This window comes from Drosophila serrata, unplaced genomic scaffold, assembly GCF_035046125.1.
Source record: "Drosophila serrata isolate PLE 108 unplaced genomic scaffold, ASM3504612v1 contig_311, whole genome shotgun sequence".
Classification (NCBI taxonomy): Eukaryota; Metazoa; Arthropoda; class Insecta; order Diptera; family Drosophilidae; genus Drosophila; species Drosophila serrata.
In genome coordinates this window covers 39,977-64,247 of record NW_028257209.1, presented here as the reverse complement: position 1 = coordinate 64,247, position 24,271 = coordinate 39,977, and the positions used below count along the sequence as shown (strand labels likewise).

Genomic DNA, 24,271 nt, shown 5'->3' with positions numbered 1-24,271 from the left:
CATAGTCATCAACCGAATACGTCAGCTCGCCATCGTCATAGAGAACAAACCATCGTCTTTGCCAGCGCTGAAAATGAAATAAAAACAATGTATAAATTAAAAATTCGTTATTAAATGTCAAGAATAAATAGTTAGTTTTTTGTTTGCTTCAAAATCATTTCTTTAAGCAACAAATTTTAATTAATCATATGCATATATCGCCTGATCTCTATATTGTAAATTTTTATTGTCATCTGCAATTTGAAGTGGGAAAGGTGGGGCCCCGAAACTCAAAAGGGAGTATAGAGATTGGGGTAAATAATGTTCAACGCCCCCAACAGAAATCATAATTCCATTATAATTCGTTCTTTCATAAATATTTTCTGCTGTTGTCATTCCCATGAAAGGTAACCAAGCTCCAAGCTCCAACTCTGAAAACGACGCCTTCGCATCGTCACTGATTCGGTGTGGATCTGGATGTGGATCTGAATCTGAATCTGGATCTGATTCTGATTGTTATTGTTAGTTTGCCAGAGTCATAACATAACGTGGCATGGCTAGAGCCGTGTAGGACTCAACGTGTGCCTGATATTTATGCAAATTACTAAAAGTCAAAGCAAATTAAGCTCAACCTTCACCGAAGATGACGTTGAAATCTGTGGGGCAGGCAGACGTGGCAACTGGCTAGTTGCTCGCACCTTCTCAAAGGTAAGGTTCCAATAATGGGACAATCGGGGGCGGGAGGTGGGACTGGTGAGGTGTGTCGAGTGTGTTATTTATAAGGCCTAGAAGAAGCCAACTAGCACACGAATAATCAAGACTCAGCACCATTTTCCGATCTGCGCTCCAGTTCTTGACTTATTTTTTCTTTTTTGCATTCCTCTTCTCACTGCGGTTTTTAACGATTGAATTCATAAATATTGAAGTGAGAGATCCCTATATACTTCAAGTGGGAAATAATGAAAGGTGCAATAAAGTGAAAGATACAACATATTTCTTCAACTGAGAAAAGCTTAGTTCTTGTCATAGTTTAAAGTAACATAATTAAACATAACAAAAGAGTGTTTATCCCTCAATTAATATTATGCAAAGTCTCTGATTTCTCATTTATTTATACCAATTCTTATAACAATCTAATCTAGTAAACTTTTCTGCGGTTTGTTAGAAGAGACCCCAAAGCAAAGTCAAGCGTAAAGCGAAATCTGATCTTTGGAAAGATTTTCTGATTTGAATTACGTCAGCGACTGTTCATTTTCACAATTTTCCCTGTGTGCTTGGATCGACATGAGTCAAATGGGTCAAACTGTGGAATAGTTGAGTAAATTAGATTACTTCTGCATCTAGTTGCAATGGAAACCATGCCCCAAATATGCACATAGAACGTGTCTATAGGGTTCCGTGCCCCAAACACTCCCCTGGAATTCCCATTTCTCACATTCGCCCCAGTACAGCCGAGGTAAGCAGCTTATACTACGTCGGCGTTTAGAAGCCCCAGTTTCATTTTAATAGACAAAGGCAGACACTCGCAGCGGAAAGACAATGGCAAAGGCTTAATTAGTCGGAGGAACGACATCTCAATGTTCTCTAGCGTCTACTTATGGGCCTCACTGTGTCTGTGTCTACAAGAGCTGGTGCAAATCGGTTTTGACAAGTACTCGTACGTCATTACCTCAGGAGAGGTTGAATGTCACCGGCAGCATGCCGTGGGGGCCAAGCCGATAAGGGTCTCTCCCTGGGCACCTTATAGAGTACATTGTAAGAAAAACATTGCAATTTCTACATTAAATTGGGAAAAATGCCTAGATAGTAGTGTCATAAAAATATCGATAGTTGATATTGATATTAGGTTTATTTGATTCATTTCAGAAAAATTGACAAAGAACTAGTTATAATTTAGTTAAAATATAATATTAACACGTAGGAGAGCTAAAATCAAATATGCTCGACAAATGTGATACCCTTGAATGCTCCGAATTTTTTTATGTACATAAATAATACTTAAATAACGTTACATTTGAATCAATTGGAAGTAAAACTAATTGGCTAAAAATTAGAGAAAAATCAGACATAAAAGTAGCTCTCCTTAAGAAATGTTAATAAACTCCAACAAGAACAGAAGCTAGTTTTGGGAACCCGAAAATCCCATACCCTTGCAGTGAAAATCGATCATAACTAAGGCAAAAAGTCAGTAATTTTTAATCAAAAAACTGTTCTAAGCTAGTTTTTATTAGGTTAACAAATCTGCATACTAAAATAAAAATTTTTAATTTTTCTTGACATTTGTAAAATTTTAACGATGTAACCCCTTATGAAATTTAAAAAAAAAAAAATTGGTAAAAATTTGTTTTCGAACGGACAAAGCTAAATCGGCTCGGCAGTTGATTCGGATCAAGAATATATATGATTTATGGGGTCAGAAATAACTTCTTCACTGCGTTTCTGGCTTTCACTAAAATTATAATACCCTGGAAGGCTAAATTAAGCCAGAAAACTTCAATTTGACTACATTGGTTGTAATGTTATGTTTATTTCAATCTTCGCTTATTTTGGCAGCCAATAAGCTTTTTAAACTCTCTTAGCTGCAATATCATTTTAAACTGAAATAAATGTCTAAATAAAAGTTACCATAATAATAAGAAAACTTCTATTAATAGCAAACAATCTTCAATGATAAGCGTAATACCCTGGCTACTTTTATATTCCCCAGTGCTCGTAGTTCGTAGTGATTTTGATGGAAAATTTCATTCTTTGAGTGTATCATGCCCTGCCTCCAAATAATTGAAAGACGTTGTCCGTCTGCTGATAAGGAATATATGTATGTACATATGTAGTAGCTCAGACCACCCCAGGTCAGACCATATCAAATGAATGTCTGGAGGCGTGAATAGTCATACGATGTTGTTGTTATTGCCTCCCTCAGCCGTTGCCGGGGCAGCAGAGCAACCCGTTTTGATTAGTGGGTCACTTGGAAAATTAGCTATCGATTTGCAGGGGAAAATTTTCATTAAAAGATGCTATCAGCAACTGAATTTTCCATAGCATGCATTCTGCGTGTGGTCGAAGCAGGTTGCGAGATAATGCATAATGTGATTATGAAGTAATTATGTCTATACATAATAAAAATAGATTTATTAAAGTCAAAAAATAGCAAAGTGAGGAATATGCGTATGCGTGTGTATGTTTTTGATATTAGGAATCTCAGTTCTAGTCACAGAAAGTCGCTATGATTTATAAATACATATATTTTTGTATGTCTATTAATATTTATATATATATGTATGTAGATCTATCCCACATCTAGGCAAAACTTGAGGTGTGTGTGTGTTTCATTCTACTATATTAAATGGGTTAAAGAATTTTTTATGCAAATTAAATGCTTAATTCTTCCGCATACTTATCTCTTTCGCACTCATCACACGTAGCATCGTTTTGCGGGATCAACAAATTTAACCCACTTAAGACAATACAAATCAATTATATTATACTATATATTATATCTCATGAGAACAAATAAAAACTATACAAATAAAACAACAATTTAAGATAAGAGAAAATTATTTATCAGTTTTCATGATGCCTTTTATAATGATATAATGATATCTGTGATCTTTCAAATGTTATTGAATAAATTGTTTAAAATTGAGAGTATTCAAAATAATCAGAGATATAGAAGACGGAAACATGGGTCTATAGTTTAAAGATAAGATTTAGCCCACAACTAAATTATACAAAGTATGTTCTTACTATTTAAACATGGGTTAAGCTCTTTTAGTTGCACTTGCGGAGTCCATTTTATGGTCACTGGAAACCGCTATTCCAGATTCCAGAGTGGGGCTTGGTCGCAGCGCGTACCTGTGGACAAGCGGTCATGCTAATGAGCTGTTTTTGGGGGCGTGTTGTTCTTCTGGCTTTCCAGCTTTTCCAGATTGATTCTACGCCGCCTTCGACAAACGCCGCGCCCCATGAGGCACTCGATTCCGAGAGGTACACGTATGCAAATTAAGCTGAAGTCAATTTGCGACAAAAGCAACAATACAGGCTACGGTTCTGCTGCCTGGCTTGACATTCACCCAAGGTTAAAGCTCTTACTATCCTCTCTGAGTGGGGTTTTGCACTGAGGAAAAAAATTACCAAGAAGTCACTTTGGGGGACTATAACATTTAGGTGCTAGAGTTAACTCTGACCCCATAAAGTTGAGTACAATTATTGAAAGCACCGCAAACGAGTCGATCTAGACATGTCTGGTCCTATGGTAAATCTAAAGAAGATATAGCTAGATAAATTAGTAAGTTTTCTGGTATTAATAGAATATAAAGTGTACTAAAAATTTTACCATTTACACTACCTTTTACATTTAAATCTAAATAATGGTCTATATATTTATAGATACATTTTTGGATGCATGTATAGATACATTTATAAGTATATTTATAGATACATTTATAAATACGTTTTGGGACACATTTATGACCACATTAAATGCTCTTCTGATCACTTTATTTATTCTTTCAGTGTACTTTATTATGCTCTTTTTTTCTACTGGCGCTCGCCTTTTTATTTGAAGATCATTTGTTTACTTATTTCTATTGCATTTTTACATATTACAAATTATGGCAGCGCTGCTGCAGTTGGCGTCAGCGTAGCCGTCGACGTCGACTGCCACCCACAGACGGAAGAGTATTTAAGGCCAAGCTGCAGGCAAAGTCGGCGATTATTGTCTCAGTGCAGTGGTCAATTGCAGTTGTACAGACCGGCTAACGGAGAAGTGCATTTCTTGAAATTTACTCAATTAATCAAGTAAGTAAATCGAATGCAAAGTGTATTATTTGAGAAAAGGAAAGCAGTTTATTTCTTTTTAGGCATTAGTGTCCTTACAGTAATACAATTAAATAGGCAGTTCGATAGTTTTAGGCTAAAACTTGAGGGTTTTTATAGGGTAGATCCATTTTCAGTGCGTAATGTCTATAATTAGACTCTTTAACATAGACGGTTAACTTGCTTTGACGGACTTGGACTATCTCGATAGCACAGCGCGTGTAGACTAGCAGTAATTTTCCAAACTTTTCATAATTTATACATATATACAAGCGGAATGCTAATCTCTCGAAAGAGCTTGGCCGGCATACGATGCCAAACAAAAACAAACCGAAGTGTGCCGAAACCTAATCAAGAAATAAATAAATAAACCGAGAACCGGCGACGGCGGCAGTTCACGTAGCCCGATCACGTAATGCTAGATAATACGAAAGCTTAACGTTAGCAAAGCTTAGAGAAGGGGACTTGTCTTCCTATAAATACGGGAGGGAGCTCTGCTGGAAACCAAACAAGTAATCAAACCTTCTTTCCATCCAAAACAGATCGAAAGAGCGAGCCAAAGGAGTTCACCATGTCGACGACACTCACCAACAAGAACGTCATTTTCGTGGCCGGTCTGGGCGGCATTGGCCTGGACACCAGCAAGGAGCTGGTCAAGAGGGACCTGAAGGTAGGTACTAACCAAAAATTGATAGGGAAGAGAGCTACAGTAGTGTCCTGTCTTCCTTCCAGAACCTTGTGATCCTGGATCGCATTGATAACCCGGCAGCCATTGCCGAACTGAAGGCAATCAATCCGAAGGTGACCATCACCTTCTACCCATACGATGTGACTGTGCCCATTGCCGAGACCACCAAGCTGCTGAAGACCATCTTTGCCAAGCTCAAGACTGTGGACATTTTGATCAATGGAGCTGGCATCCTGGATGATCATCAGATTGAGCGCACCATTGCCGTTAACTACACGGGTTTGGTCAACACCACGACGGCCATTCTGGACTTTTGGGATAAGCGTAAGGGTGGACCGGGTGGCATTATCTGCAACATTGGATCGGTGACGGGATTCAATGCCATCTACCAGGTGCCTGTGTACTCTGGAACCAAGGCTGCTGTGGTCAACTTTACCAGCTCCCTGGCGGTAAGTACTTCACCCGAGTCCAAGTCTTGGGTTGAGTATTGAACTTATGTCATGATTTATTTACAGAAACTGGCACCCATCACTGGTGTCACCGCTTACACTGTTAACCCAGGCATTACACGCACCACTCTGGTGCACAAGTTCAACTCCTGGCTGGATGTGGAGCCCCAGGTGGCCGAGAAGCTGCTGGCCCATCCCACCCAACCCTCTCAGGCCTGTGCCGAGAACTTTGTCAAGGCCATTGAGCTGAACAAGAATGGTGCCATCTGGAAGCTGGATTTGGGCACTCTGGAGCCCATCCAATGGACCAAGCACTGGGACTCTGGCATCTAATCCCCACACCAAGTAACACTCTAGTTCATAAGGTTCCAGTGAACCACACGATATTCATGAATAGCAAAAAAGGCTGATCCGATGCACACTCACATCTAAACCCCTCAAAAGAATACGATAATAAAACTCATGAAAAGAAGAAAATTGAGAAATCCAAAACAAATGATAAGACTTGAAAATTAATTAAAAATAGATAAAAGGGTAGAGCGGTTTGCTCAGGAATGGTCACCACTTAGTCGTAAAACAACAGTCGAGGAAAGCGGAAAAGAATGTTCGATTTGACGGGGAAGCATGTCTGTTATGTCGCGGACTGTGGCGGCATTGCACTGGAGACCAGCAAGGTTCTCATGACCAAGAACATAGCGGTGAGTGAGCGGGAAGCTGGGCTGGTTTTCCGCCCAGATTTAAGCTCGAAACTAGCTCTGTCGAAACTAATTAAGTTAATGAGTTTTTCATGTTTGTTTCTTGAGCTAGTTTTTAGTTTTTTTTCTTTCTCTTTTTCGGTGTTGTAATTAGGTTTATGTTTCAGCCTGAATTAGATTTAGTTGAAGGATTAAGAACTTTCGCTTAAACGTTGTTTTTCCCCCACCAGAAACTGGCCATATTGCAGAGCACTGAGAATCCCCAGGCCATTGCCCAGCTTCAGGCCATCAAACCGAGTACTCAGATATTTTTCTGGACCTACGATGTGACCATGGCCAGGGAGGAAATGAAAAAGTATTTCGATGAGGTGATGGTGCAAATGGATTACATCGATGTCTTGATCAACGGAGCCACTTTGTGCGATGAGAATGATATTGATGCCACCATTCATACGAATTTAACGGGAATGATGAACACAGTGGCCACTGTTTTGCCCTATATGGATAGAAAAATGGGTGGATCTGGTGGTTTGATAGTGAATGTTACATCAGTTATTGGCCTGGATCCATCTCCAGTATTTTGTGCCTACAGTGCCTCAAAATTCGGTGTCATTGGTTTCACCAGAAGTCTGGCGGTAAGAGGAATCGCCTAATTCATATATATATTATTTAGAGTGTCCTTATTATTCCCTGCAGGACCCTTTGTACTATTCCCAAAATGGTGTCGCTGTAATGGCTGTTTGCTGTGGCCCCACCAGAGTTTTTGTGGACCGCGAACTGAAGGCCTTCCTGGAATATGGCCAATCCTTTGCCGATCGCCTGCGCCACGCCCCCTGCCAGTCGACTGCCATTTGTGGCCAAAACATTGTCAATGCCATCGAGAGATCCAAGAATGGTCGAATATGGATTGCCGATAAGGGCGGATTGGAGTTGGTCAAGTTGCATTGGTACTGGCATATGGCCGATCAATTTGTTAACTATATGCAGAGCAATGACGATGAAGAACACGATTAATTGCGAGTAAAATAAAGCAACAAGTGTCACCAAAAGTAGACTTTTTTATTTTCTGTACGAATATAGATTTGGATCCGTATTCATATGGGGGAGGTGTGAATGAATAATGACTAATATATGTGTGCCTAAAAGTATGCCTTAAGCTGGTGACATAATTAGATTAGAAATTTGTCGTTGGGAAACTTTTTAAATATTTTTTATGGGTATGTGTTCATGGATAGTTAATTTGACAAAGTAAACAAAGAGAAAAGCAACAAATATTACATTTTAGACACCTCAAAATGCTTGAAACTACAACTTAATAAATCAAAGGGATCATAGAAACTGGTTTATTAATATTTATTTTAGTTCTAAGTGGTTAAATATTTCCGAAGTTATTTAAGTTATCGAAAGTATTTTAGAGGCATATTTCTTTATATTAATTATTCAAGCGTTCTACTTATTTTTTTAAGTTTTTTATCTTGATCTCAAATGGAAAGTCAAGGGCTATGCATGCCACAGATTTCAAATTTTGTGCACAATCATAGTACTTCCTCTTAAGGCAACAGAATTAGGGATGCAAATATCTTTCAATAGGAAAAAACTGATATCTTGCTCAATATCATATCAAATCTATATATTTGTTCTTATATATCAAATATTGCTAAGTTGTAGATGTCATCGGAAATTAAAGTAAGACGAATTAAATTACATTTAGTTGTAGTTTTCCTATCCTATTGGTATTTTGTAACAATCCTTTTATAGATTTATCACACAGAGTGTATATCGAAACGTTAAGGTATCGGTTTTCGCATCAAATATCGAATCTAGTATCGATATATCGAATTTTTCTATCATCTCTAACCCAAACTATGCGAAATGCAGTGCGAAATTTTACCAGAGCAATGCCGTGCATTGAACTTTGGCACATTTCCAAACACCGATGGAAACCCAATCGAGCGACCGAGAATTGAATGTGAAAACAAACAAATCTGCCGACACGTTGGACGGGAATGGATATATATATACATATATACCTAGGTTGGGGGAGTGGAGAGATGGCCTGGTAGGGTGAACTGTGTGGCACACACCGCCTTGGCATACTTCCAATCTGAGTGCGTTGTCGCTGTCTTCCTTCTCGGTCGGGGCCACCACTTGGCTCGTAAAAATCAATAGCTAACAGACCAAAAAAGAGCCACAATAGCAAACGGACATTGAGGACCCGACGCAACGGCATTGCAAACGTTGTTGGTTGGCTTCGACTAGGCCATATCAAAGCATTTTCTTTTTTCCAGAAACCACTGCTGCTGTCCACTTCCGTTTGCACAGTTTGCTTTCCTTTCTGCAGCAGCGCAACTTAATTCCCAAAATCGATTAGTCACTGTAAGCGAACCATGCAATTGTCCAGCATTTTTCATTTATAACTCCTTTTTGTTCGTTAAATTTTTCTGGTTTCTTCCTATATATTTTTTATTCGATTTTTTTTGGCGTACGCTTGATTAATTTGGCCTGGTTGCCGGGAGCCAAGAAGGAGAGAGAGAGAAGAAGGGGGGTACATCTAAAAATGCAGGAAGTAATCGATTGGTTAGGGCGCAATGGCCATAATGGGAGGGCACATGAGGCTCAAAAATCGGGAATAGGTGAAAAGTGAGCTCTTTTGTTTATGATAAAGGTGGATAAATCATAATAGGTTCAAGAATATATGTCTTAGCTTAGTTCTAATGGATTTTAACTTGAAGAAACCTCATTACTTAAACCTATCTATCCATATTTACAAGAGTATTAAAGCTTCGACTAGTTTGCAATATTTTTTTACTATGCTATGTATTGGGCAAAAAACATGCAACCGACCGACCGGTTGCCGGCAGTAGGTGGAGATTAATCAAAATAACAAAAAAAAAACTGTACTGAATAATGGGTGGAAAAAACTGATGCTTTTTAAATGGCAATACGTGCCTGGTCACCAGGTATTTTACTAATTAACCTGACGGATGCACGCCACAGCCAAGAAGATGATGATTGTGATTATGCAACTACATGAAGCGGCACTTTTAGTTTAAGCGATAAGATGTACAGTAAATCACATCCAAAAGACTTAATAAGAGTAATATTTAGCAGTAAGAAGCAGAACGTTCTTCCTCAATAGATAAAGATGTGATAGATCATTGCATATTTCTCTCTTGAGACTCCAACTTTCACCATATTTGAGTCACATTTGTTCTTTTTATGTTAATTCCTACAACACTCCATTGATTTCTGTATAGATCCCCAGGCAAAAGTTCACCGATCTCGCGATACATTTCATAAGATACATTTTCGTGTGGCAACGTTACCGAAAATAAACATGGGAACACATGTTTGGATACGAGAGCAAATACCCGCAGAATCGACTGGCTTCAATACCCATTTGCTGGGGAATAAGACTCCGGCCTGAGGGGAGTACCAAAAGCCACCTTTGTGGAGTTCGCAGGGGAAGGAACATGGAGATTATCTATGGCTCGCACATGGCACCGGGCGGTCGGTCAGACAAGATTATATGCGAAATGCGAAGCCAAATAACAAGTGTTACTCAAGGCAGCAAATTAATAGCCAACATTTTTCCAAACTAATCACGACAAGTGCTCCGGGTTTGGGACTGACACAGAAACTTGAGCGGAAAACTGGCCAACTCGTTGGCTTAGAACTGGCAAGACAGATAGATCAGAGCGGAGCTTAAATGCCAGAAAATGCAGTAAGCGAAAAATAAACATGAAACATTGAAGAAAAATGAGGGGCAAAAACGTTTCTTGCCCTCCGGGTGTTGCCGCTTCGAATCGCCAAGCCAGACCCCTCCAAGACCCTCCATTCAGCTGGCGACCGTGGACAATTCCACACTCGGTGGGAGTGGAGCAAGAGCAGGAGCAAAAGTTGAGCTCCAGATCCCAGATTCCGACACGTGCCCGGCGACAATGGGGCCCGACAAAATGCCCATGACAATTGTTGGTATATAAATAGAAAACATTTCGCAAATTTGCGTCCATTGACACTTTTGAATGATACAGATCTCCGCTGGTCCCGTTCCGGTGACGAAGTCATCTCATTTAGCTTGGGGGGTCTCATGTTGGCCCACGCAAGAGCTGACAAAACCCGACGACCCTTTTCCCCTTTTCCGCAAAGTGAACCCCCGTTCTGCAGATACCAATTTCAGCCTTGAGGCAGCAAACCACTTTGTAGGTACAAGAGACGAATGTGAAAAGATGTCAATGCACTGAGAGAAAGCGGTTGGAGAGTAAAGCTTTTCGAGAATTTAAAATTTTTTTTACTTAAGTAATAATAATAATAAAATTAATAAAAATGTAATTGATTCTCAAATCTACAATATCTAAACCGATAAATATCCTTACCAAATAATGTTTAAGGATTGTTTTTTCGGGTTATATCCCACATCACACTAGTATATTGATTGATTTAACTATATGATATTTATATTTTTTGTACATATATTCTTTATATTTGATATTTATTCCTTCCAGGATATAAAAAGACTGCAGTCAGTGAATGGCTTATTTCCGACCCTATAATTTAAAAATTTAATTCAATTTAAAAACTGAATACATAAGAGCTTTTCAAATTAAGATTGATGCATATCTTTAGGTTCAATTATTTCTGCTGTCTGTTGATCTTCCACCAAAAAGTATAATTTTTAAATATTTACATCTACATTCAAACCTATATTTAACACTTAAACCCTTATTAAATTAAGGATATATAAAAGAAACTATTATATATAAAAACATGTAAAAATTTCCAGAAACTTAATTCTTAACGGAATATCATAAATACTGAACTCTGATTTTCCTCAACTTTACAATTTTTATTTTCACTGTTAAAATAAGCAATATTCTCAAAAGTGGAAGGGCGGTAAAAGGGGCACTTGGACCGGTCCTGGGTGCATGTAACACAATCAGGAAGTAATTTTTATGCTATGTACCCATAGCATGTGTCGCCGTCATCGTCGACGTAGCTGTTCTTGCTGCCATGGCCAAGATGTGTGTGTGCTTGGTGTGTGTGGTGTGCTGCTGCTCCACCGAGGAGTGATCTGGCCAGTCAGTTGGGACAGTCGCTCAGGCAGGAGAAGAGGAGGAGTGGGATTCATTGGAGTTGAGGAGTTGCTCCGACAGATCTTGAAGACCTGGCTGTTTTCTTGCGTGCTGACGGGAGAGAATCGCATTGGTGGTTCCATTCCCTTCTCCCTTTTGGCATTCGAGGGGGAGGAGAGGCACTGGAACCTGGCATTGCATTGATTGCCAAGATGATGATGAAGACGATGACGTGAGGCAATCGTTTGATCAATCTTGGCCAGTAGTTCAACGTTTACTGTTATTACTTGCTAGAGCATTTTGATCGTTCCGCATAGGATTTTCTTTTTTTTTTATATTTAAAAAGATTCTGACAGCAAGAAAATGGTTGTTTACGGGTGGTTTAGGAGTTCATTTTTTAATTCTGGTTAAACACAATAAAAAAAATGCATCACAAAAGCTTTATAAAAGGTTATTCTGATATATATATTATTCTGATGATATTCTCTTGAACAAATACTATGATATTTATTGCACGAATTTATGATAAACAAATTTCTTGATATCTTTTGGAAACTTGTCTTAATTTTTCCTATTCCTCCTTCATATATTTTTCATTTCATGCAATTATAATTACAACCCTTTTAATAAGAAGAAAATGGGTGTTAATGGTGTTTTGGAAGTTTAAATCTTAAGATGTATACTGGTATATATTTTATATGCCTTCAATCCAGTAAAACTCAATATAAAATTGTATCATAAAGACTTTAAACCATTTAAATGATATTCTCTTGAATAAATAATATTAGATTTCTTTAACAAATCAATGTTGATTAAATTAAATCAAATTTCCAGACATCCTAGACGACACTTTTCTTGATTTTTTCCTATTCTACATTGATTTTTTTTAATCATGGGAAATTAGAAGAAAATGGGTTGTTATGGGTGTTTTGAAAGTTTCTTGAGATACATATTGGTATATATATTGTTTGATTCTTCAAATCCTGTTAAATATAATCAAATTTGTATCACACAGTCCTTAAACCTTTTAAATGATATTCTCTTGAATAAAAAGTATGATATTTTTTAAGCAAATCGATGCTAAATTAATACAAATTACTTTCTGACAAACTTATGGAAACTTTTCTTGATTTTCCCTAATCTCCCATGATCTTTTCCTCAATCTGGGGCAATTACAACCCTTTTAATAAGCAAAAAATGGAATCGGAACTGTTACAAAAAAATCCACCTCCAATCAACAACTCAATCCCAATAATAACAAGTATCTCAATTGCAATTTGAGCTGCCTCACGAAAGACCTGCGAAATGGGATACTAACGGAAAACCAACGAATTGTGAAATAATTTGGTAATTTCAAATTTTGATGGAAACCAAATTGCGGCAATAGAAATCGATTAGCGCCACGCTTCAACTGACCAGTTCGAAAAAGTACAACAAAAAAAATTAAAAAAAGCTACTGAGTCGAAAAAAATAAAGTAAGTTATCGAAAAATAGCTCTAGAAAACTGATCGCTAAACTAAAGCTCGTGCGGAATGCGTTGGCTCCTATCCTATATATATATATATATATATATCTCCACTCCCCTTTCCACTCTTCGGGAAAACTCATTCAGCCATTAAATGCCGTTATCTGCTGATTACACAATAAAAGCACCAACCACAAAGCTGCTGCAACAAAGGCTACTGCAGCAGCGCCCAGAGCCAAGAGACCCAATTCGAGGCGCATCTGTGAAAGAGCCTCCGGAGGTGGTGGCAACCGGGGAACCACCGACGGTGGCAGCAACATGCAATAATATAACGTAACATTTAGAACGTCTTTGTGGCTGCTGCTGCTGCTGCTGCAACTCTTACCCACCAGAAGAGAAGTTGCCGCTGAAATTTCTCGCAACATTTTGCTGTCTTGCATCATTAGGAAATGCACAGAGCAAAAAAAAAACAATGACTTTTAATGGGTTTAGTAATTGTGATGGAGAGTATAAGCAATTGAAGCACTTGAGTCTATGTGGATTTTGTTAAAATCAATTACAGAAATAGTTTCATATATTTTTAATTTACTAATTTTGATTTTAAAATATTACAATTCAACAAGTTTTTATAGTATTAACTATATAAAACAAACACAATCGAAGAAATCAAGAAAAGAAGTGAACTTGGGGTAGCTAATCCAGCTCTTTAAATATTTATGCTATTTGAGAACTATTTGTTCCTTTGAAAAATAAATGATATTGAGAAAAAACAAAACTATTTTTATAATATAATTATATAGAAAAGCAATGGATATGATGATTGCAATAATACTTGCGAATTATATTATTTGTTCGTCACTAAAAGTATATGATTTTAATAAAATTAAAACCTTTGTTTTGAAACAGTGAATATAAGAAATTGTTTGAAGATGATGCAAATATGATTATGCGTTTTATTATTATTAATATAATTATTGATTATATTATTTTGTTCATATTTCTTTTACGAATATTCTATGGCAATTTGCCATAAAAGTCATCTAGTATAATTTCAATTTGCTCTTATAGAAATCTAAACGCATATTTATATTTTCTAGTCAACAAAATGAAATTATTTTAAAGATATCTAAATAATTTTACGTCGGAATTCAAAACTATTATTAACTTTTGGTACATTGTTACGGAAAAATGTTTTAAATTTCAAACGTAAAATAGGGAAGATATCGTACTTATTTAAATACACATAGATCAACACAAATTACTTGAGCACATCAAAATCCTATAAATTCGGAAAAAGTGTGAATTGCGCTTAAAGCATTCTTGAAAAGCCTTCTTAACAAAAAGAAGAGATTTAGTGAATGCTAATTGATACCATTCACAGTTGTTTTTATACTTTACAAACAAATACATGAATGTCTGAATAAAATTTGTACGTAATTTTATGAATTAACTTTGTTAATGAAGAATGAATGAAACCCCTTTTTAAGGTAAGCAGTATAGGGTAGACAATTAATAGGAAAACATTAAAATATGATATAAATATTATTCGGCCACATTTAAAATGAATACAAATAAATAAAGACTCTGCTCTAAATTATTTTAAATAAATTTGTTCGTTTAATATACAAAAGTAAACAAGTTTTGGGCTAAAAGACAATTCGCATCAATATTAATATATATTTTTGTGTGCAAGTTTTTGCTGTTTGTTGTTTGAACAACAGGTAAGGGTACTTGGGATGTTGGTTCCATCGCAGTCGACTTTCTTTTCTCATTTTTGAGCTTGGGAAGTGCTGTTGGCGATTGCCTGGGCGACTGCCTACCTGGCTGCCAGCTTGCTTACCTGAGCTGCCTTGTATCTAGGTGCAAGAAATCGAGTCTCAAATTGCGCCAAAGCCGGCAAGTGGCCAGCTCGGCTCTTGGCCATTAGTTATTAGAGCTTGGTCAACGTGTGTGCTGTGGCAGGTCTCTTGGTATTGGTGTCTTGGAATTTGCAACAAGTTTTGCTAAAATATGATATTACCCAAGCAGGTTGCAGGCAACAACAAAAAAATATGTATAAAAAACTTCAGCGGCAACAACGAGCGCAGCAGAAATATTTGTTGGATATTTGGAAATGGTCTCCCCATTCCCATTCCAAGTGGTCGTCGGGTGAACAAACTCCAAAAGTCACTTCGGTTTGCAAAGACTTGAGAAAATGCATATCAAAAATCTTAAGAGGGGAGACCAGGGAGTTGTGAGCATCGTAAGTTATTCCCCATTGATTGACGTTGATTGCTGGTCTGGCCTGTCTTGTTTGTCGCGCGTTTATTGAACTAATTCACGGATTCAGCGATGCATACCCATAGTTACGGTTGTATATAGAGAGGAGAAAAACCTATACATCGAATTTTTAAATAACGAAAAGTATTGCACTTAACATTAAAATATAGATATTCTCAAATAAAGTATATTTTATGTATAAATGTTTGCCTGTTTTTCAATACATTGGTCCTTTGAGCCGGATAGTGGCAAAACTAGCTTTTGACTTCTTCTATGGTAGGAAATATTGTAAACTATGGAGTATAGAATTATTAAAAATGTGAAATATTAGGATTTAAAAACAAAATATTATACTAATTCCGATATTATTAGGTTGCTTTCAATTTATCTTACAAGAGACCTTCTATAAGCATACTACATATGATTCTCACAATCTTAAACCATTTGTTCATTTCTGAGCTAAATTTATTCCACGTCAAGTCAAACATTTTTTCAAAAAGCTTGCTAAATTATATCCCACAGTTCAAAGAGTATTGTGCCATAATAAATTGATGCAAATGAACTTTTTACCAATGAAGGTCAATTGCCTTTTGTCAGTGTTTCTGTTGTATTTTGTTTGTTATGCCATGTTGTCATAGTCACGAGACAGAGACAGATGAATGGAATGGATGATGAGTCTCCTCAAAGCATGGGCTAATTATGAGCTGCAGACCGTCCCCCTGGCATACAAACACAAACTAATTGAATCGAGAGAAAAAAACATATACCCCAAAACTGAAAACGAAACAGAAATAGCAAAAAATCGAAGAAAAATGCCATAATGGGTTCACTAATTGCTTCAATTAGACATCGACCGAGACTCTCGAAGGCAGCAAAAGCAACAGGTGTGCGAAACGACCGACAAAGTTGTGCAATATAGTATCTTTGAGTATATCTAGGGGGTCTCAATTGCGGTCCCTCGGCACTCGGCACTTGGATCTCTCTATTGTTTTCGAAAGCTTACGATATTTTTTGTTTTTTCTGTTGTTGTTTCGCTTTTGCGGTCACACCTTTGAGGATTTTTCAATTAAACGAAACGCTGACCTTGATACCTGGGCTCCGCCATCAAGTTTCTAAAGTGCACAGATCAATCGCTGCAGCTCTCAAAGTCTGCTTCATTTCGTCTTCACTCACCTGAAAGAAGGGAAAAAAGATTTAAAAAGATTCATTAGTGTGTTATTAGATGCAAGAACACGGTCATAAGGCGAACAAGCACATTTCCTTATGGCCTACGGAGAGATCCCTAATCTGGGCAGCCATTAAAATCCAAGAAAATCTCACATACACTGAGATATATTTATGGTTTATAAGGGATTCTTAAAAATAATGATTCTGTAATGACTAGTTCGTAGATTAGACTTAAGCTATAATATCATTACATTTCACTTTATATATTTAATTAGAAAAATTCTATCAACATTTTGCACAGTGCCATTAACTCCTTTATGCTAAAGTGATCGCTGGCAAAGAGCTCGCTGGCATAATGAATTGTCAATCATTATGCAATCTTCGAGTGAAAAATGATGCAGCAGGTTTCCCGTGCTCTTTTAGCCGGAGAATGCGTGGGCCGCCAACATTTAGACAGACTCCGAGACAGTCAGATAGTCAGACAATGTTGTGATGTGCAACGGGGTCTTAGATCTTTTGCCGTGGCATGTGGCGCTAGAGTAAAAGGCTCCAAGAGGCTGGAGAAAGAGAGATCCAAACTCCAACTCGAATCTCCACTTGGAGTCGGGGCCCATCATTTATAACTCGGACAGCTCCACCATTCCTTTCCCTCGTCTGTTAGCTTTTGGCGTTGATTATGTGGCGTTTTCGTTTGCATACAGAAAAACATATTATACAGCGTTTATAATCGGCCCTTTTAGAAAAAAAAAACAGAAAGACAACATGAACGATGATGGATGCCACGAGTTTGGTTCATAAATTGAGCTTGTTCCTATCTTGGACGAAAAGATGGACAGATTTGCGGAGGCGTTATTGGTTAGCCTTGTCAACACGCCCAGCCCAAATGGTTATTGGGAAATGATTTTGTCATCTGAGATCAATGGGGAATGAATGAAAAATTGCTTAAAATTGATTTGGGAATCAATGAATAAACAAGACTTGAAGATTAGATTAAAGAAATGAGTACTGAATTAGAAGAATGAACTGGAAGTTACCTTCTAGTTCAGTGCTAACAGCAACCATTGGTTAATTACCAACTTCCCTCCAACTTTTAAACATTTGCCATTTAAAATGTCTTAATATTAAATCAAAAGCTGTTCTCAACAAAAAATATCATTACCTACCCAAAAGGCAAAGACAAATTGACAAACAGAAATCTAATGAAGGCCTTAATGACCAACTATGATTGCCAAAGCACCGCAGGAAGTGAGTTATTGATTTAGTCATTACCCCGAGCTCTAATTTTCAATATTCGTAAATTGGTTATTTCACAGCAGTTGTAGTTGTAACCAAGCTAACATTGTTGCTAGTCTCCAGTGAATGGAACTTCCTTTGGGGCGACAAAAGCGCACTTGTTGTGGTCATAAAAAGTTAATAGAGTTAACTATTAACTTGTCAGTCAGCCCCAAAGAACTCAGTCATTTTACCAGAGGCGCCAATTGTGAAATAAAGAGGCAAAACACACAGAAAAAAATATGATTGAATGTTCTTTGTGGGACATAGAATGGGAAGTGTTAAATACACTGTAATAATATATAAGAAGTGGTCATGTTTGCTTATTATATATTATGTTTGGAATATGTTGTTCTACATTTGATATTAGTTAGTTACTAAAAACATTAATACATTAATGCAGAAAGTTCTTGAAGAAGTCACCTTATTGGTATGAACAGAAAACGAACAGAATGCTGAATGCACATATAAAATCTTAAGTCATTATATTTAATCAAAGATTTCTCTATTGTTTTATATAAATTCTGAGCAAAAGAGTCACAATAAAATCCGACTGTACTTGGTAGTAGCCTGAGTGTAGTAGTTTTAACTAGCTCACTGGTAGAATCGAGACATCGCAACTTGGCCTGTTGTCGTCTCACACAAGTCGTCAATCATTTTCATTTCTTTAAACGTGTCAAATGACGGTCGCGAGCGGAAATCGTTCACTAGTGGCTACTATTTTTTTATGGGGGTACTTGGGGTGCGGTAACCATCGGCGTCTGGGAGAGCGGCAATTGCTTTTTTAAATGCACCTTAATGCGATACGTGTTACACCGAGGGGAGTGAATGAAAAACAATGAAAAACAATTGCAACATTGCTGCCACGCCTACAAACTGCAGCAGCTGCAGCAGGAGGCGAACTCTTTTTACGTTGTTTTTTATTTGTAATTACTGCGAATGAGACACTGTTGAAACGAGCTGGAAAAACTATACCCATGGCTTGGTAACACAGAAAGGAAATTACGCGGAAATCAAACATCAAATGTCTCCCAGGTGATTTTGCAAGGAGCCATTATCATTATGATGGAAACGTTAGAGCGACCATTTCCACCTATTTTTCTTTATTTTTTTGCTCTTCTCCTCGACTGCACAGTATTGCATATGAGCACAATGCGCCAAACCAGATGACAAAAAAACAAAAGCTGCTGCAGCAGATGAAAAATAAAACAAGTACCCACAAAAAATAAAAAAAACAATACACGAACTTGCACAAAACTGCAGCCGGCAAATGAAAAAGTTGAGTAATATCTTGGATGGGCCAGGCTGGGCTCAAAAAGATGGGTAGAGGTTCCATTAAAGGAGAGAGTATCGAATAGGGGAATTCCCTGGAGAAGATTGATCAAAATAAAAATATATACACACAAATTATTAAACAAATCTTTAGTAATTTTGGAATTTGGTAATTCGGTAATCCCATGCTTAGGGGATGGCCCTAAAAGTGCGACAAAAAATGTCATAACTAACAAATGTCAGTCTAAAGTATGATCATTCTTATCATGTACAATTTTGTAGTATATTCATAGGCACCTTTTAAACCTTTCCTTCGTTCTTCAATTAAAAATATAAAATATAAGCTATTACAATTTTTAAAAACTAACTTGTCGAACACTCCCCATATTTACCTCGCTGACTAAAGGGTATCTTTGGAGTGAACATTTTATTAAGCCTGCCCCATGGGCTTGATGAGCACAATAAAACCACAGCTCAGTTTAGATATGTAGCCTCCGACTGGGTCGTTCTGTCTCTTTTTGCCGCCTGTCAGTTCGTCAATGCAACCACCAGCCTGCACCACCACCCTCCCTCTCCACCCTCCGCCTGCACCACCACCCCACAAGAGGCCCCAATGCTCATCACTCATAGCGGCTTCGTTCGGCGACAGTGACGGCTTTGAAATCCAATACGCGATCTTTCGCAGTCATCGTCATCTCCGTTAGACGCTCCGTCACGTAAGTCCCGCCTTGTCTTAGCTCGCAGTTTTATGTAATTACAAGAAGCAACAAAAAAATAGCAACAACAAAAAAATAGAAGAAAAAACAGCGAGGCAAAAACTAGAAGGAACGGTTTAAGTAGACTTTGAAATACTCTGATATAAGTTGTAGTAATAATGATATAAATTATTATGTCATATAGCTCTAGACTTTAAGTTAGATCTTAGTTAACAACTAATTGTTAGGTTTACCTGAATAAGTATATATATATTATATCGTTATTGGTAATAATATATATTACTATAACAATATATTATATCATTATTAGTAACATTATATTATTATATTTCATTATTTTAGTATTCATTCCACAAAAAAGGTATATTTTCATAACTTATTTTAGATTATCGGTGGGTACTCAAGGATTCCTTTACCTCCGTCAAAATGGCGACGTACTATCAAGCTTCCAACAACATATGATGTGTGTTGGCCGAAGAATATAAAAGTTAAATATTCTTAATTAAAAATATACAAATTATATGCCTTATATAATTATTTCATTTAATAGGATATATTTCAGTTCAAAATCGAATTCTAGTTCTTAACAAATTTCTCAAATTACACTTCGAAAGAAAGGGTATCGAAAAGAGTATGTGTTGTCTGTTTTGTTGTCAGTTTGAAATATGACTATAAACAATGTGCAGAGAGAATTCTATTGTGGACTACTTTTTTTGTAACTTGCTGAAAGGACTTGAAAGCTTAGATTATTCTTTGCTTTTGCTTATGTGAGTTTCGTTTCTGTAGCTTTCTTCACCTCTTTTTTGTGTTGCCTTTGAATTTGAATTGTTTGGTGGCATTGGTGGTCTTTGCAAGCATTTCCCGTTAGCATATGGTGGCCCAGGAGAGGTGAGCAATCAATTAGCTCAACTTCAGGTGGGTGGAAAATAGGGAGGAGTTGGAAATGGCCCACGCAGAGAACTCCATCCACTCCGCGCTCTCCAAACGCTGACAGTTACAAATGCATCACTCGCTTACGAGTCGTGGGCTAATTTGCGGTTTCAGCTTGCAGCCAAACTAATTAACATATAAATTTAGAGGTGTTGCACTTTGTATTTATTTATGAATGAAACTGACAGAGACAAAGAGATGCCTGATGGCTGGTCGTGGAGGTGGAAGAGGAGGATGGGAAGTGACAGAGCACTGAGAGAAATTGGTTAGCTAAAAATACTGCTCTACATTTCTATAAGAAACACTTGTTTTAAATTTAAACATATAAATTTATCTGTATTCGATTTGAGTTTAACAATATGTGATACTTTAATAAAGTACAAGTAAACAAAGGTTAAACTATTGTTTATATATTAATGTAAACATACAAATTTATTTGTATTTCATTTCAAGCTTAAGCTTAGAATATTTCAATCATTATGATCGCAAGCCATTAGTTCTACAATCCTCTAAAAAACATCCTATAAATGTTATGATACTTTTAACTCTTCATTTCTTGTTTAACGATAAAAAAAAAAGAAAGAACACTTGACTAAAAAATTGTCAATATAGTTAGCCGAATGGTTTCAATGTTTTCTATAAGATATCTTAAAATTTGTAACACATTTCTATACCTTCTAGGATCTAGAATTTCCCTTTTTTGTCAGTGCTTCAATCTGCAATTTGCATTTCGTTCTCATATGCCAACCAAGGTCGCCCTCAGTTCCGTTCAGGCTAAAGGCAGCAGCATCGACAACAGTCGATTGCAGTTTATGGCCAAGAGTTTAGCTAGCCAAGATTTATTGGCATGTTAATCTAATTGCTATTTATTAGCGGTGGGAGACACCGTTCGCAGAACTGCAGTGCTGCAGTTTCCCTCAGTCATTCAGTTAGTCATTCCAATCATTCGCTCATTCATTCATTCAGCCATTCAGTCATTGCGAAGCTGTCAGGCTGTCAAGTGTGCAAATTAGTTTGTTTGGTTTGGTTTTTATGCATGTGCTTAACCCACTTGTCTGATGCTTATTTCAAATTGCTCACCCAAAGCCCACAAAAAAACAATTACAATATGTATAAATATTTGTACAAATATTTTATGTTTGGGAGGTGCTTGACATCATACCGAAACTCCTTAAAATTTCACAACATTTCATAGTAATTATTAACTTCTCTCTTACAAATAGTAAACAAATTAGTGTCCATCAATACCAAACAATTAGCAAGCACATAAATATCAACTAATTTTATGCAATCTTCGCTCTGTGTATCCACACTTCGATAATTGTAACCTGTTGCGATCGCAATCGATAGTTTCCATTTCGATCTTCCGTTAATTGCGATTAATGAATTCTGCATCGTGTAGACGATTTTTCAGTTAATATTCTAATTTGTGTTTCCAACCTCGGCATTTGTAATTAGTTTTGAGAGGAAATTACCAACGACTACGCACACTGTGGGCGTTGAAAGGAAAATGAAACCAAATAAAACTCATCCATATCGGTATGCCGCCGTTCTAGAAAGCTAGAAAGAGAACGGTCCACCGTAAAATGTTGGATGCTCATTTTAATAGCGGATTCTCTTGGCCATCAAAAGCCCATAAACCAAGTCTGGGACCGGGCTCGAACCGCAAATCGCAGCTATTACCGCTAGAGATACAAAAAAATAAATAAAAATAAATATGCAGCATTTCGTGTAAATCGCCCACCAAGCCAAAACACTTCCTTTATAAAGCCCAGGGAGACCGGCCGAGTGAGAGGCCAGCTAATGCGTGCATAATTTTTAATAAATATTTTTCAAGATCTTCCAGCTGCTGCTGCAGTCTGCTGCTGGGACTGCCCGTGGAGGCCGTCCCAAAACGCTTCCTGGTTTAATTAATAAGCTCCAGTCCGGGCAGCAGCTCCAACTGGTGGCCGGTGGCCAGGCCAAACTTGTCAATCAGCAGCATTTCTGAAATGGTGACCAGCCTGAGCATGATGATGATTGGGATTATCAATTTCATTATCAAGTCCAGTTTCAGATCAGAGAAGAGCCCAAGTGAGGTGGAAGTTGGGAAGAAATGAACGATAGTCTTTACCATAAAATTGGATACCAAAAATATGGATGGTAGACCACGATATTTCGATATGAAAATCGGAGTGATACTTAATATACAGATAAATAATATGTCGAGTACTGAAATTTACAAAATTCTTTGCTTTCTGTGTAGGAGAAAGTAAAAGGTACTTATAGTATTTATTTTCTCAATAATGCTATTTAATTTTTTTAATATTCTATGTATCTATAAATACTAAGGATGTATATCAAGGGGATAAGTTCGATATTTATATATGAATAAAAATAACGCTCTTAATTCCATATCAAAAGTATCCTAGGCTTTGATATATCAAATTTTAAAGTAATCATATCGATATTATGAACAAACTGTTAAACAATTTGTGTAAATTTTCAGAAAACACGGCTATCCATCAGAATATCGATTTATCGCAAATATATATGGCAAGGTTTAAGCCAAAATAGCTTGGGCTTTTACCTAAAATATAGATAGAGTCACTAAATATTTATAGTTTCTTTCATTAATAATAAATATATATCTTAACCCATATTTAAGGCAAGACTTTACCCATTTTTAGGGGACAAAATAATCAATTTTCGACTAATAATCGATAGGTTTAATATTGCTTTCGATTTTTCGGCCAACACTGATTCACTTCCGCTTGCCGGCTCCATTCGGGAGCAGGTACTAGTACGTTGAACTCCCCTTCTCTCCACAGCATCGCTCAAGGCTTCCACCCAATGCCTCCTCACGCAAAAGTCGTCATTATGAAAATATTCCCCATTTCCCCCGATCATTTCCCCCCCTCCCGTGGAAGCCCGGCAAAAAAGCTTATCGGCTGCTGCTCAGCCAGCGCTTATGTTGCCCACGTGTCCATTCGTCCGACCGTCCAACTTTCCGTCTGTCGTCGCTCGAGCAGGTTTTCCTTTCTGGAAATTATGCACTTTGTATGCAGAAAAGTTGGCGTGGCGATAAAAATCTGCATAATTTCAAGACGTAAGTTTATTGCCGTTTCCTAGCGCTCGTCGGGCGAAAGGAGGATGCGAGTGTGTCTTTGCATTCTCCCTCCCTGGGTTGCCCTGAGTTGGCCCTTTTTATAATCGTAATCAATATTAAGTTATATGATAAATTATCGGATACCAAATTGCAGCATTTAACTTGTCAAGGGAAATTACGGGAAATTATGCTGAAACAAAAGTTTCGGGGACAGCAGTGAAGGGATTACTTGTGTAGCTCCAGTTAACTTTTGATATTTAATAAGAGTATTTGTTATGAGCCAGTATATTTTGTCTGTTTAAGATCAGAAAATATTAATTACTTGTAAATATGTCATAAAATTATGTTAAATTGACGTATTTCCTACAGAAAATAAGGTAAATGTAAATTTAAATGCAAAATCA

General features: G+C 37.2%; 3 protein-coding genes across 3 annotated transcripts in view; 2 read left to right on the top strand and 1 right to left on the bottom strand.

Moving 5' to 3' along the window:
* The window catches only part of osp (myosin phosphatase Rho interacting protein outspread), a 74,703-nt gene that overhangs the window by 11,947 nt on the left and 38,485 nt on the right, over window positions 1-24,271 (bottom strand). The window contains 1 exon segment of the mRNA XM_086837534.1: window positions 2-67. Coding sequence (XP_086693660.1) covers window positions 2-67 — 66 coding nt within the window.
* Window positions 4,689-6,427, top strand: Adh (Alcohol dehydrogenase). The gene is made up of 4 exons (XM_020955134.2): window positions 4,689-4,776; window positions 5,337-5,464; window positions 5,527-5,931; window positions 5,998-6,427. The coding sequence occupies exons 2-4, from the start codon at window positions 5,366-5,368 to the stop codon at window positions 6,262-6,264; spliced, it is 771 nt and encodes a 256-aa protein (XP_020810793.1). The 5' UTR covers window positions 4,689-4,776; window positions 5,337-5,365; the 3' UTR covers window positions 6,265-6,427.
* Adhr (Adh-related) lies at window positions 6,022-7,675 on the top strand. Its single transcript, XM_020955133.2, has 3 exons — window positions 6,022-6,629; window positions 6,857-7,261; window positions 7,323-7,675. Exons 1-3 carry the CDS (start codon window positions 6,534-6,536, stop codon window positions 7,638-7,640), a joined length of 819 nt encoding a protein of 272 aa, XP_020810792.1. The 5' UTR covers window positions 6,022-6,533; the 3' UTR covers window positions 7,641-7,675.